Genomic DNA, 16080 nt, shown 5'->3' on the forward strand with positions numbered 1-16080 from the left:
TGCAAGTTTACCAGACAGATGGCAGAGGGAACAAAGCTGTTCCAGAATCAGGTAGCCCTGCTACAAATACTTCGAAACCTCCTCCCAGAGGGGAGCAACAGAAACAGATCGTGAAGTGGGTGGGTGGGGTCTCTAACAATGCTTCGAGCTCTAAGCTCATAGCGCTTATAAGCAGCATCCTGAATAACCGGAAGCGAGCTTCCTATAAAATCTTCTCCGGTGTCCTTACCACTCTCTGTATGGACTTTCTATCTGAGGCACGGCTGCCCCCAAACCAAGCAGGGATGCAGTTTGGAAGGAGGTTTGATTTACCTGTGGAAGGAGATATTATTGCCCAGTGAAAATTTGTTGTTGCAGTTTATTGCGCAGCATGATTTCACCATGACTGTCTCTATCCCACGAACTGTGGAAGGGAAAAGAAGAGAAGCTAATCAAACCTGGAAGACACCCAGGCCCCAAAGCACCTTCCCTCCCTCTGATAAACTTCCCTAGTTTACTCTCCTGCTTATCATTCTTGTACCCACCCCCAAATCTGTTAGCATCTTCCTGTTCAAGCTTCGCTATGCTATTTCTGCACACAACGCATCTTAGTTTTTGGGGAGGAAAATAAGAAAAAAGCTGATTGGCAGGTGGATCGGCCTCCTGGAATACCCCCAATCAGCTATTCCCAGAGGTGAATTTTAGCAACAGGTTTGTTGATTGTGAGCTCTGTGCCTTGCTTTTTTTTTCAACCTCTGAAACCTATGTTTCAGGGGCTTTTTTTTCTGCCTCTGAAACTTCTGAAACTTTGTTTCAGAAAAAAAATAAAATTCTGCCTCTGAAAGCCTCTGAAACAGAGCTTCAGAAAAAAAACCTCTAAAACTTCGTTTCTTTTTTTCTGAAGCTATGTTTCGGAGGCTTTTTTTCTGAAGCTTCTTTCAGAGGCTTTTTTCCTGAAGCTCTGTTTTGCAGGCTTTTTTTTCTGAAGCTTCTTTCAGAGGCTTTTTTTCTGAAGCTCTGTTTCGGGGGCTTTTTTCCTAAGCTTCTTTCAGAGGCTTTTTTCAGCCCTTGAAATCTCCGTTTGAGAGGCCGGGCAGGGCTACATTCAGAGTATAAAACGCACCCAGATTTTCACCCTCTTTTGAAAGACGCACCTTTCAAAAAGGTGCGTCTTATACTCCGAAAAATACGGTATATATATTTTATATTATTCCAAACCAGGCATTTTTCTCAGTGTGCCAAGATTTTCCTGCATTTGTTGCCAACGTTGGAGGGGAAAAAGTAAACAATAAACAATTGGAGATCATTAAACAAATTTCACATCTCTGCAAATAGAGAGCCATTGCGTTACCTGGAGGGGGTCAAAGGTCAGTCACCAGATGTATTATTTTTCTTTCAGAGATCAAAGGAAACCTACAGAGAAAAGAAAGAGGGGAAAAAAAGACTTAAATTTTGCACTGGGACCAAGTTCATATATTTTGCATGATCTAACCATGATTTAAGATGAACAAACCGCTTGCCTGTGTAAAGGAGGCTGTTCTCCCTCCTCACCTTTTCGGAAAAAAGACTTAAAATGTTTAGCAGCACATGACTTTTAACTGTTATGCTATACTGACTTTTAATTGTGTGTGTGTGTGTGGGGGGTCACCTGGAACAAAAACCAACAGTTCATTATTAAATGAAGGAAGAAAGCCCCCTAGTGAACATCAAATGTCACACCATTTTACAGCTTAGCATAAATTAAGAACTGAAGGCCATAAGGTATAAGTCAAGCACCTATTTCACTTCCCTAATATGTGTCTCATGGCACCCGGCCCTCTCAATTCCTGGCAAATAGATGGGGGAAGAAATGAAGGTAGTGAGAGATTTTATTTTCCTGGGCTCCAAGATCACCGCAGATGGGAACTGCAGCCAAGAAATTAAAAGACGCTTGCTCCTGGGGAGGAAAGCTATGACAAATTAGACAGCATTCCAAAAAGCAGAGACATCACCCTGCCAACAAAAGTGTGTATAGTCAAGGCTATGGTTTTCCCAGTTGTAATGTATGTGTCAAGTTTCAAGGTCGTCTCAAATAAATTGCACTTCAAACAAAGTCTTTGAAGAAAAACTCCTATATATTAAGCACGGCATTTTACACCCGACTCCATCGAAGCCAACACTGACTTCCAGACCCAAAACCCTCCCTTTCCGTTCCCCACTCCCCTGCACTCATTGGCCATCTTTCAAGTCATTCTACCCCTAATCTACCGCTCCAGCTCAAAGGAATTTTCCCCCTCCCACCCCATCTCCTAGGGGATATTATCTCCAGGGAAAATAAGTCAAACATCCCTTTCCAGATGCCTCCACTTCTCCTTCTTATGTCAGCACTAGAGTAAATGCAGCTTGAAGTGCTGACATCATGGAAGTGAAAGTTGGACCATAAGAAAGGCTGAGCGCCAAAGAATTGAGGTCTTTGAACTATGGTGCTGGAGAAGACTCCTGTGAGTCCCTTGGACTGCAAGGCAATCAAACCAGTCTGTCCTACAGATCAACCCTGACTGCTCTTTAGAAGGCCAGATCCTGAAGATGAAACTCAAATACTTCGGCCACCTAATGAGAAGGAAGGACTCCCTGGAGAAGAGACTAATGCTCGGAAAGATTGAAGGCAAAAGAAGAAGGGGACGACAGAGAACAAGGTGGCTGGATGGAGTCACTGAAGCAGCAGGCGTGAGCTTAAATGGACTCCAGAGGATGGTAGAGGACAGGAAGGCCTGTAGGAACATTGTCCATGGAGTCACGATGGGTCGGACACAACTTCACAACTAACAACAACATGTGTCTACAAGCAGAAATATATGCACAAGTACACACCCCACACAGGCATCTGACACATTTTTCCTCCCACGAGAGCCAATTAATCTAGAGAGGAATTTTATTTAAGTATTCATTAAATGTATATGCTACCCATCCTTTAGGCAGCTTACAACAGAGTAAAAACAAGAAGGTAAAGTATTAAAATCTAAAAACATTAAAAATCTAAAGTGATACACTAACTAACCTTTTGGAAAAAAAGATGTGTTTTGCCTTTAAATCTACTCCACTTAATTAGCAATTGTTCTACATTGAACATCTTGTGCAAAGAGAAAGCAATCAGGGGAAAGCTAGAAGGAAATAGATGAAAGTATGACCAGCAACAAAGAAGATGGCCTGGCAATGAGAGCACCTATTATAATTGATAATATGAATAATAAAACTGGAGAGGCAGTTTTGCCTAGCGGTGAAAGCACCAGGCTAGAAACCAAGAGACTTGTGAATTTTAGTCCTGCTTTAGGCATGAAAGCCAGCTGGGTGCTCACTCTCAGCTCACGGTGTCAGGCTCGGCTGACAAGCTAGTCAGTCGATTTGTTGTGACTCCGACCCCCGAGCCCGTCTTATCAGAGGGAGAAGACTCCGAAGGTGAAGGAGAGGAGTTGGCCAGGCCTCCCTCTCCAGGCCCCTCCTCTCTGGCAATGCCTCAGGTGTCTCCCAAAGGAGAAGAGATTTCTCAGGAGCCAGGTATTTCCGAACAGTCGCAGTCGGGCAGTGATGGAGATAAGTCTTGGCTAGATCCACACCAGCGTCAGAGAGACAAGCGCACGCAGCAGAAAAGGAGGCATGCCAGAGATTAAGCTGAGTCACTGGATCACACCCCACAGGGGATAAAAGGGGGTGTGGTGGCCATTCAAGCTCTGTGACGGACAAAACTAAACAACTAGCGAGTCGCATTGTATCTCTGAAACTACGTTATCTGCCTGCCTTGGATTTAATACGGACTGGACTTGACAACTCTGTGGCTTTGTGTATTTGTTTTGGTTCTCTGTGAGTAAAGTTCTTGGCAAGCAGCTACTGGGTTGCTGCCAATCCTGTTATCGAAGGAATTTATTGTCTGCAAGTTTTATTTAACTCCTGGCTGACTGTTTGTGTGCGTGTGTGAGACAGGGACAGAACACGATTTCTGTCGCAATCAATATCCAAGCAGGCCCCGCAGCTGCGGGGAAAACACTAGGAAAACAAAATGCGAACGATAAAACTGTCAATTTTAAAGATGCCTCAAACCTCCTTCTCTAGGGAGGCCCTTTCTTTTCAAATTGATTGACTCATTATGGGCCATCAAGGTGGCATTGACTCTTGGCAGACAGATGTCTTTCTTCCATAAGGATCTGTCCCTAACCTGGTCCTTCAGCTCTTCCCACAATGCCCCTTGTAACCCAGCTCATCCTTCTTGGTGCTGGTGGTCCTCCTTCTCTTTCCTTCCAGCTTTCCACCATCAAAGCCTTATCCAGAAAGCCAGGTCTTCATATAACATGCCCAACTCATTTTATTATTTTTTTTTCTTTTCAATGTAGGGCAGTGGTCTCGAAACTTGGTAACTTTTAACACTGGTGGACTCCAACTCCCAGAATTCCCCAGCCAGCATGGCATGCTGAAGAATTCTGGGAGTTGAAGTCCACCAAGTCTTATAGTTGCCAAGTTTCAAGATGTAAAATTTCTTAACCTTGGCAACTTTTAAAAAGGCTGGACTTCAACTCCCAGAATTCCCTAGCTGAGACTTCTGGGAGTTGAAGTCCACCCAAGTCTTATAGTTGCCAAGTTTCAAGACATATAACCTTGGCAACTTTTAAAAAGGCTGGACTTCAACTCCCAGAATTCCCTAGCTGAGACTTCTGGGAATTGAAGTCCACCCAAGTCTTATAGTTGCCAAGTTTCAACATATATTGATCCAGAGAGCCTGGATAGCTCAACAGACAGAGCTTTGTAATTTAACACCAGCTGTCTGCAATTAAAGTAAGATCGAATCGCGCCAGGCTCAAGGTTGATTCAGCCTTCCATCCTTTCTAAGGTAGGTAGATTGAGGACCCAGATTGTGGGGGCAATAAGCTGACTTTGTATAAATATACAAAAGTATGAAGGCTATTGCTTAACGCATTGTAAGCCGCCCTGAGTCTCCGGAGAAGGGCGGCATATAAATCAAATTTTAAAATATATATATATATATAACCTTGGCAACTTTTAAAAAGGCTGGACTTCAATTCCCAGAATTCCCTAGCCGAGACTTCTGGGAGTTAAAGTCCACCAAGTCTTATCATTGCCAAGTTTCAAGACCCCTAATTTAAAGTAGTACTTCTGAACCTTGGCAACTTTTAAAAAGGGTGGACTCCAATTCCCAGAACGCCCCACCCAGCATGGCATGCTGAAGAACCCTGGGAGTTGAAGTCCGAAAGTCTTACAGTAGCCAAATTTCAAGACCCCTGATTTAGAGTAGCGTTTCTGAACCTTGGCAACTTTTAAGACGGGTGGACTTCAACTCCCAGAATTCCCCAGCCAGCCATGCTGGCTGGGGAATTCTGGGAGTTGAAGTCCACCCGTCTTAAAAGTTGCCAAGGTTCAGAAGCGCTGCTTTAGAGACCGACTGCGGGCTCGGCTTGGCTCACCTCCTCCGTCTCTCGAAGTTGGCCACCCGGGAAACCACCCGAACCATCCAATTCCTCCCTTAAGGGCAGAGAGGCGGCATTTGAACTCAGGATCCCCTGGGTCTTTGCTCCCTTCTCCGAGCTGCTCCTCGGGGCACAGCCGCTTTTTCAAGCCGCCGCCGCCGCCGCCCGTTTTTTATCCTCCGCGCACCAGCCACCAAACGCCACTTCTCAAGCAGGCAAATCCGGACCGGAAAGTGCCCCGGCGAATGTCTTCCCCCTTTTGTATCCACCCGCTAAAACCTTCCTCCTCTTCCTCCGCCGCTTTTCTCCTCTCTAGCCGCTTCCCTCGCTCTCTCGAGCGCTGCAGGATCCGATGCACCTGGGATCAATCAAGGGGGAGGGGGGATGGATGAATGGGTAGGTAGGTAGGTAGCTATAGGAATAGATAGATAGAGAGAGAGAGAGAGAGATGATAGATAGATAGATAGGTAGGTAGGTAGGTAGGTAGGTAGGTAGATAGATAGATAGATAGATAGATAGATAGATAGATAGATAGATAGTCAGACAGACAGACAGACAGACAGAGATAGGGATAGATAGAGATAGAGATAGATAGATAGATAGATGTTAGATAGATGATAAGATATATAGACAGACAGACAGATAGGGATAGATAGATAGAGATAGAGATAGATAGATAGATAGATAGATAGATAGATAGATAAGGATAGAGAGAGAGAGATAGGGATAGAGAGATAGATAGATAGATAGATAGATAGTCAGACAGACAGAGATAGGGATAGATAGATAGAGATAGAGATAGATAGATGTTAGATAGATGATAGATAGACAGACAGACAGATAGGGATAGATAGATAGAGATAGAGATAGATAGATAGATAGATAGATAGATAGATAGATAGATAGATAAGGATAGAGAGAGAGAGATAGGGATAGAGAGATAGATAGATAGATAGATAGATAGTCAGACAGACAGAGATAGGGATAGATAGATAGAGATAGAGATAGATAGATGTTAGATAGATGATAGATAGACAGACAGACAGATAGGGATAGATAGATAGAGATAGATAGATAGATAGATAGATAGATAGATAGATAGATAAGGATAGAGAGAGAGAGATAGGGATAGAGAGATAGAGATAGATAGATAGATAGATAGATGATAGATAGATAGATAGACAGACAGACGTAGGGATAGATAGAGAGAGATAGATGATAGATAGATAGATAGATAGATAGATAGATAGATAGATAGATAGGGATTGAGAGAGAGAGAGATAGGGATAGAGATAGATAGATAGATAGATAGATAGATAGATAGATAGATAGACAGACAGACAGACAGAGATAGGAAGAGATAGATAGTGATAGAGATAGAGATAGAGATAGATAGATAGATAGATAGGGATAGAGAGAGAGAGATAGGGATAGAGAGATATAGATAGATAGATAGATAGATAGATAGATAGATAGATAGATAGTCAGACAGACAGAGATAGGGATAGATAGATAGAGATAGAGATAGATAGATGTTAGATAGATGATAGATAGACAGACAGACAGACAGAGATAGAGATATAGATAGATAGATAGATAGATAGATAGATAGATAGATAGATAGATAAGGATAGAGAGAGAGAGAGATAGGGATAGAGAGATAGAGATAGATAGATAGATGATAGATAGATGATAGATATAGATAGATAGACAGACAGACAGACAGACAGACAGACAGACAGACGTAGGGATAGATAGAGAGAGATAGATGATAGATAGATAGATAGATAGATAGATAGGGATTGAGAGAGAGAGAGATAGGGATAGAGATAGATAGATAGATAGATAGATAGATGATAGATAGATAGATATAGATAGGGATAGATAGAGAGAGAGAGAGAAAGAGGTAGAGATAGGTAGAGATAGAGATAGATAGATATATTATAGATAAGATATATAGAGAGAGAGATTATAGATATAGATAAATAGAGATAGATAGATATAGATTATAGAGATAGATAGATATAATATATATATAGAGAGATAAATATAGATTATAGATAGATAGATATAGAGGGATAGATAGATAGATATAGAGAGAGATAAATAGAGATAGATTATAGATATAGAGAGATAGAGATAGAGATAGAGATAGATATATAGAGAGAGATAATGTGCATGCTTAAAATTGTATCCACCGAAGCAGAAGCATCAGAAGGGGAAAAACGATCAAAACGAGTCCCGCTGCAATGGAACATGTGTTTTGTTTTGAATTAAAAAAAAAAAAGATGTGAGAATGCAACCAAATCTGAACCTTGCGGGTTAAAATATTGCGGACGGTGCATTGGGGGGTAGGTGGGAAGAGGAAGATTAACGTTGGAAATAGCAAAAATTTTGGACGATTATTTTTTTAAAAAATCCAGTACTGTATTAAAAACTTGTGCATGAATATAAGGTATTCTGTGAATTCTAGAGTGGGATGGATTCACACAAACCCACACACCCTTAGCTGAGTTCAGCCCTTAGCAGTTCCATCTGTATACTTAAATCTTAAATAATTTTAAACTTGGTTAACCTTGGAATGTGTAAATCTGCCCCATGCAATTTATGTATTCTGCAAACTCACAATGATTCAGCAGCCAGGTTAAACAAGTTGTGGGAATGCAGTTATCCACAACTGTGCCTTCATGGAGAACAATCTGTGTGGCTAAGAGTTGACATCGGCTTGATGGCACATAATTAACCACAGTATGCTTTAAAAAAAGATGGCACTAAACAGAGTTTATCCTTGGCCAATCGGTTATATGCGTTCAAAAAATATACCCAGATAACTATACTTTATCCTTCGGGCTGTGTAAACCCAAACTAAAACGTGTGCTGCTAATCCCAAAGAAGCTTTTTCAGCTTTGACTGAAGCTTCTTGGATGAGAAGTGAAACGTCTTCAAAGAAAAACAAACTCTAGTTGTCTCTTGAAAAAGCACCTTTGGGACAACCATGACCTGGATGACTGAGAATCTCGATAGATGTCTGCTGCCAATGCAAATCAGGTATTGGGTCTTGTATAAGCCTACTTGGTGTGGGTTGTAGTTACCGTATCTTTGGCTACAAAAACAGCAGTATATTGGCTTGTACACCATCTGCAGCTGACTAGTTTAAGTAAACCCCAAGCATTTGTAAAAAAATAAATAAAAAAAAAATTGGTCCATCAAGGAATGAAATGGAAATGCTGAGCCAAAAACTAGCCCACATTTGAGAATGGCCTATTTTATTAACCAAGGGAATAGGGCCCATAGTTGATTTGAAGTACCTCCACTGTGTTTAGTTGCCATTGAATAAACGTAGTAGGGATCATTCTGCAAAAGAGAAAGACTTGGCCACCATATGTAGAGAGGTCCCCAATGGTGGGCTGCTGTTGGTTCGGACCAGTTTGGGCGAACCGGTAGTTGCAACCCGCCCACCCTCCCTGGCACTATGTCGTCCTATTTAGCTGTTTTTTTAAGCCCCGTGCATGCGTGCAAGCTGCGTACACTCACATTTGAGGTGCTGGGCAAACCAGTTGTTAATTCACGTGCCGCCCACCTCTGGAGGTATCTTTATTCATTATTAAGCCAAGGTTTGTTTTTTTCTCTAAAATTTCAAGAACAGGTAGTCCTCAACTTACAACTATTCATTTAACAACTAAAATTACAACAGCATTGAAAAAAGTGACTTACAATCAATCCTTGCACTGATGACTATTCATCACCGGTCATGTGATCAAAATTCAGGGACTTGGTCACTGGCATGTATTATGATGGTTGCAGAATCTTGGGATCATGTGATCACTATCTGTGATCTCCCCAGTCGGTTTCCAACAAGCAGTCAGTGGGGGAAGCTGGATTTGCTTAACGACTGAATGATTCACTTAACAATTACGTGATTCACTTAGCAGCCGTGGTAAAAAAAAAAAAAAAAAAAGGTTGTATTATAACTTAACAATGGCATTGCTTAGCAAGAGAAAATCTGTCCCCGTTTCTCCTCTTGTCTAAATGGCAAATGGTAATAATTCACTGACTTTTGAATACGATGGTCTTTTAAAAGCTGGCCAAGATCACACCTAATTACGATTCGGATGAGGGCCCACTAGGAAAGTCTTAAGGCTGAGGATCAGATTGGATTTAGGAAGAACATCCTAAAACTGTGATGGCGAACCTATGGCAAGCGTGCCACAGGTGTCACGCGGAGCCATACCAGTGGGCACGTGAACTGGCTGACCATCTCAGCCTGCTGAGCCTCCAGGCACCGGTACCTGGTCTTGCACTCCCGTGGGTCTTTCCTCTGCTTGGAAAACCTATGCTCCTAGTCCTCAGTGAGGTGCTGAGCCTCCTTCTCGGTCAGATGCAATTTGAACTGAGCCAGCTGTTTTGCCAACTCTTTCTTGTGGTGGCTGCTTAGTTCCAACCACTGCTTCCTGTTGGGGCCCTAAGGAGCCCGGGCAAGCGATGAGTGGGTGGGAGGAGAGGGGCCAGTTTAAAGTGAATAATGTGAATAATATAATAATGTGAATAATGTGAATGGTATAAGGTCAGCTATATGAACACTGGAGGACCCTCTTTATTCACATTATTATAAAGAAAGAAATGTGCTTGTTCAGAGATTACACTGTCAGCTAAATTTCATTATTGGCAACATATCTTTTGAGGGGCCTATCTGTCAAAGATGCAAGGACCATATGTAATATAGATCTTCTGAGGGGCCTCTCTGTCAAGGATGCAGAGACATCCATCCAAAGTTACTTATTAATCCAAGGACGGCCATGGATCTATGCATCAGTGATTACAGAAGAGGAGGATGTTTAACTGAGATTATCTCATGTACTATAAATTAATGTCAGAATTTGGTAATTAAAAAGTGTCAATTATCATGTAACGAATGTATGTTAACCATATATGGAAAACTGATGTGCCAGCAGAATCCTTTGTCTTGGAGATGTATAAAAGCAGTTGTATCAGAACTCTTCCTTTGTTCAGAATTGCAGATACAAATCTGGTTCTGAAACTGTGCAATAAACTGACTCTGGCTGACCCAGGAATGTTGTTCAGTCTTCTTTTTCTACAAGTTGAGGCTGGCGAGGCGCCCCTTGATGTGAGTGACATCAAGTTGGCCATGCCCACCCAGTCACATGTCCACCTAGCCACACCCACCCAGCCAGTCATTAGGCAGATCATATTTGTGGTCCGCAGGATTTAAAATTATTAATTTAGTGGTCCCTGAGGTCCGAAGGGTTGGTGACCCCTGAACTAGAACAGTGTTTCTCTATCAACCTTGGCAAGTTCAAGCCGTGTGGACTTCAACTCCCAGAATTCCCAACTCCCAGAAGCTAGCTGGGGAATTCTGGGGATTGAAGTCCACACAACATAAAAGTTGCCAAGGTTGAGAAACGCTGGCTTAGAGAAATGTTGAAAGCTGTGTATCAGGTGAGAAGCCCACCCTTCCGTAAATGTTGCCAGGAAAAACAGTGCAGACATGGCCACGAAGGTACTGAAACTTCACTTGGTCTCAACTATTTTGCGTGAATTTTGCCTGATCAACCTGAGGCATGGATACCCAGTTCCTGCCTATCTGCATTGAAGCCACTCATCATTGCCTCCCCCTTCCATAGAGTAGGGGTAGGTAGGCAATTATGGCCCCTTTATGACCTATTAGACTTCAACTCCCAGAATTCCATAGTTGTCCCACTCCCGCCATAGAGATTAAAAAAAAAAAGTAGAGGTGCAATGTAGACCCTCACTTCCGGCTCTCCTATGACTTGATTTCTCGGTGCATAATTTTAGTTTAGTTTACTTGATTGTCATTGCACCTCGTACGAAATTACATGCCATCTTTCGTGTACATTATAACTATAAAAATAAAACACAAACACGTATCCTTCACATTCTTTTGATTTGAATTGAAAACCCCTTTCCAGCAAGATCTCAGAATACGGCCCTCTCCCATCGATCCTGGCTGCTACCCACCCTTGGCAGGGGCTGATGGGATTGGAGTCCAATCACCCTCTACCCCAGGGGTGGGCAAATGTGGCCCTTTTACAACCTGTGGACTTCAACTCCCAGAATTCCTGAGACAGCCAAGCTGTGTCAGGAATTCTGGGAGTTGAAGTCCACAGGTTGTAAAAGGGCCACATTTGCCCACCCTGCTCTACCCTTTCATTTATTGATTGATTGATTGGTTGGTTTATTGATTGGTTCGATTTATATGCCGCCCTTCTCCAGAGACTCAGGGGGGCTTACAATGCGTTAAGCAATAGCCTTCATACTTTTGTATATACCTGCTTAGTAGGGCTTTGTCTGCATTGCTTTCGCGTTCTCAACTCTCTGCGTTTATTTACCTAGAATAGAATCACAAGAGTTGGAAGGGACCTTGGAGGTCTTCTAGTCCAACCCACTGCTTAGGCAGGAAACCCTACACCACTTCAGACAAAAACCGGATCACCGTTTTAATGTTCGATTCACGCTTTAAAAAAAATACACACAAAAAAACAGCGCTGACCGCGGTACTATCTTTTAAGTTAAAACGAATTGATTTGCAAACGCGTTTCCTTTCCACCGTTTAATCCGAAGTAAGAGCGCTTTTTATGCAACCCCGCCGTGTCCCGCGTAGCTGAGAAATGAAGCGTCATGAATTTATGCAACCCAGAGATTAAGTTGCAAAAAAAAAAAAAAAGAAGAAGTAGTCGCCTTTCGGGTCGGGAGAAGCCCGGACTCAGCGCGCGCTCAATTCGTCGATCCTTGATTCGGAGGCGGAGCGAAAGGCGCAGCGAAAGCGGTGGGTAGAGCGGGCGGTACCATTTCAAGACCCGCTGGGGGGGAATCGCCGCTTTTTAATCCCAAAAACCCTCGAAACGTTACGATGTCACCCCTTAGAAAGCCAGCACGGCCGATCGAACCTCTTTTAAAATTCTTTAAAATCTTCCCCGCACCGTGTCTGGGCTACTGCACGGCCAGCTAGAATTTAAAAAAAAAAAAGTCAACCCCCCCCTTTCCTCGAAGTGGAACAAGCCTATGTCGCCATCTTCGCTCTTACCCCTCCCCTCCACCAAGCGGAGCAAACCATTTCACCGTCTTCGCGGGGGGGGGAAAGAGAGGGAGGAGTTAAGACAGAGAGAAGAGAGGTATCCCGGGTTTTGATCGGCCTTTGGCCTTTCGGGAGAAACCAAAAAAAAAAAAAAATCCGGCCCGGGGGTGAAAATCGTATATCTTTTTAGAGCGGAAGGATCTTGGATTCCTGGGTTGTATTATTATTACTATTATTATTTTAAATCCGCGGTCGTGTGAAGGCGGCCTCTTGCGTGTCCGCCCGTTTGCAAAGGGAAAGAAAGAGGCGGCGGAGAGAAAAAGGAGAAGAAGCGGTGAGTTTGCTTGGAAAGAAAAGCCGGAGCCCAGGGTCGGAAGGCGGCGGCGGCGGAACGGAGGCGCGTTGGCCAAAGCCGCACGGAGCCCGAGGCTGGCTGACAACGCGCAACTCCGGGCGGGGAGGAAACACGCGTCTCTCTTTCTCTTCTCAACCGTAGACTTATGCAAAAGGCTAGAACGGAGAGCACCCATTGTCTGAAGCGGGGAACGCTTTGCAATTGCGCGCGGAGCCATCTTGGTTCGTTTTTTTCCTCCAATTTCTCCCTCCCCCCACCTCCTCCTCCTCCTCCTCGCTTTTTATTTATTTATTTATTTTCTTCCACCCGCCGCGCGGAAATGCAAACTCTTCAGGCACGGAGGGTGGGGGGAAATTTTCCCCCACCCTCCGTGCCTGAAGAGTTTGCATTTCCGTGCCGGCGGGTGGAATATCTATATCTATATATCTATATCTATATAGAATCTATCTATCTATCTATCTATCTATCTATCTATCTATCTATCTATCTATCTATTTATCTATCTATCTATCTCTATCTGTGTATCTCTCTCTCTCTCTCTCTATCTATCTATCTATCTCTATCTGTGTATCTCTCTATCTCTCTATCTATCTATATCTCTATCTATCTATCTATCTATCTATCTATCTATATGAAAAAAACTCAATACAGTTGCACCTAACTGCAGAGTTTGCATTTCTGCGCCCGGAGGTGGAATATCTATATCTATATAGAATCTATCTATCTATCTATCTATCTATCTATCTATCTATCTATCTATCTATCTATCTCGATATCTCGATATCTCAATATCTCTATCTATCTATCTATCTCTCCATCTATCTATCTATCTATATCTATCTATCTATATCTCTATCTAATCTATCTATCTATATCGCTATCTATCTTTCTATCTCTATCTATCTATCTATCTATCTATCTATCTATCTATCTATCTATCTATCTGAAAAAAACTCAATACAGTTGCACCTAACTGCAGAGTTTGCATTTCCGCGCCCGCGGGTAGAAAATCTATATCTATATATCTATATCTATATAGAATCAATCTATCTATCTATCGAAAAAAAACTCAATACAGTTGTACCTAACTCGGGATGGGATATAAACCCCCCCCCCAATCCCATCCCATCCCCAGTTAGGGCCAACTGGGGCGCGTGGGTGGAATTGGAAAAATAAAAAAAAAAGGCTTAGCCGATCCGGTGTGCAAATAAAATAAATTAAAATATTAAAATCCAGATGACACGTGCATCGCACGTTACTCTTGTTTTGGAGCGCCCGCTTCGAATTTTCGCAGATCCCGGAGGTTTGAATGGATGGATGGACGCGGGAGCTCAATCCCGATGCCACTTGTGTTATGAAGCCTGGCTAAAAATTCCTGAGAAAGGAGAAATAGTTGCAGCTCCTGGGTTGACATGGGCGGGGGGGGGTGTAGGGAGGGGTCCTTCTCTGAGCTTCCTTTTTTTCTTGCAAGACATCTTGTGAGCCATGCTAGGTAACATCATCAGGGTTAGTAGGAGAGTGGGGGTTTGCTTGTCAAGTTTATATTGGCAGATTTGGCAACTTTTAAGACTTGTGGACTTTGACTTCCAAAATTCACCAACCGGCATGGGTTGAAAGTACACAAGTCTTAAAAGTTGCCAAGTTTGGAGAATCCTGGTTTATATTCTGGTGATTTGCCTAATCTGGGTGAGTTTTAGAGATTTTTTGGTTGGGGCTGTTTGCTGTTGGCTTTTTGGGCAGTTTCTTGATTGGGGTACGCTTATGCCACCCACACACTGACAGGCAAGTCCCCAGAATATAAACTGACAGTTACTTACCAGTACTGATGTTGTCTATGGAGATTCTCAGTCATCCCAGGTCATAGTTGCTTTTTTCTTTCTTTTTTCAAGAGGCAACTGGATTTTCTGGTTTTTCTTTGGAGACGTTTCACTTCTCATGCAAGACGCTTGTTCAGCTCTGAGGAAAGTAGCTGAAGAAGTTTCTTGGATGAGAAGCGAAACGTCTTCAGAGAAAAACCAGAAAGTCCAGCTGCCTCTTGGAAAAAAAGCACCTTTGGGATAGCACTGATATCGTTACTTAGTGAGGGTCATGAAACGTCTATTAAAAAAAAGCTCAGAGGACCCCCTCATTGGCTAAATTAGTCCATTTTGGGCTTTTTGTTGTTGTTCCAGCTAGCTGGAAACTTAGAAAGACACAAGATTGCCCAACATTTCAACCCATTTTAAATGATTTTTTTTTAATTTAATTTAACTAATTCAATTTATATGCCGCCCCTCTCCGAAGACTCATGTACATGTATGCATCTGAACTAGACTGTTGTTTCTCTGTTTCGTATCATATATATGTGGGTATATGCATAATTTTGTATGTATGCATTTATTTTGTCATGTTTATGTAGTGTATATTGGAGATGGTGACCCTTTGAGAGCTGCATGCAACAAATTTCATTTTAATGTATGTTGATTAGTGTACCTTCAAACTGACAATAAAGTTAGGCTAAGGGTTATTTTACTGGATTTGTTTGGCTGGGTGATCTGCACACGTTTGGCAAGTCTTAATGCAAACTGCCCAGGATGAGCAAAAACGACTGGAGTATTTTCTACAACAACCCTGTGCTTTGGCCCATACAGAGAGGAGGCCAAGAAAATGTGAAAATGTGCCTGTTTGCATATCACGAAGGAGAAAGATTGTTAGGAAAGTTGATTGTTGAAAAAGATCACGTGCAAACGCTAGAATGTGGCTTGCTTGTCGGGGCCTTGGAAATCTAGCCGTGGCTTCCTGAAACTGGGTTTCACATGAGTGCCGGGAGTAGTTCTGTGCAGCGACTTCTTTGTTTTCCCCAGTTCTTTGAGCTTTGCCTGTTGGTGGATGGGTTTTGTTGTTTATTGCTTGGAAACTCAAGCTGCCGTCTGTGTCGACAATTGTGATGCTTGGGAAAGGAACCCCAGATTGTGTGTTTGTGTGGAGGGAGAGAGAGAAAGAGAGAGAATTGGGAGCAGAGAGGAAAATTAATTGCAACTATTAGGCAAAGTTTTCTTGTCCCTTTTTCCAGTGATGGTTCGCTGACACCTTTCAATACTACAGAAAAATGTTAGCGTCCCTTTCACAGATAAGATGATTGTGGATTCCTATTAAATGAACAATCAGGGGGGGAAAAAGCCCTCTATTGAAGAAGAAAAAAAACCGGATGATTTTGCAATAGTTTGCCCATCCTGACTCTTCAGTTCCCCATCGGGAGC

At 42.7% G+C, this 16080-nt stretch overlaps 2 protein-coding genes across 2 annotated transcripts in view; one reads left to right on the forward strand and one right to left on the reverse strand.

Annotated features, from left to right (window-relative positions):
- LOC139311827 (zinc finger protein 585A-like) overlaps positions 1-5549 on the reverse strand; it is a 45472-nt gene extending 39923 nt beyond the window's left edge. Inside the window, exons 1-3 of the mRNA XM_070936349.1 lie at positions 5430-5549; positions 1331-1392; positions 313-403 (exon numbers count right to left, since the gene is read on the reverse strand). Coding sequence (XP_070792450.1) covers positions 313-383 — 71 coding nt within the window. The 5' untranslated portion in view covers positions 384-403; positions 1331-1392; positions 5430-5549. The remainder of the gene's footprint in view (positions 1-312; positions 404-1330; positions 1393-5429) is intronic.
- Positions 5550-12597: 7048 nt separating this feature from the next.
- The window catches only part of LOC139311828 (zinc finger protein 585A-like), a 34598-nt gene continuing 31115 nt past the window's right edge, over positions 12598-16080 (forward strand). Inside the window, exon 1 of the mRNA XM_070936350.1 lies at positions 12598-12820. The gene's annotated coding sequence lies outside the window, so the exon portion shown is untranslated. The remainder of the gene's footprint in view (positions 12821-16080) is intronic.

Source organism: Pituophis catenifer, unplaced genomic scaffold (assembly GCF_029215685.1).
Source record: "Pituophis catenifer annectens isolate HBS135680 unplaced genomic scaffold, rPitCat1.0.hap2 SCAF_2, whole genome shotgun sequence".
In the NCBI taxonomy this organism is placed as follows: Eukaryota; Metazoa; Chordata; class Lepidosauria; order Squamata; family Colubridae; genus Pituophis; species Pituophis catenifer.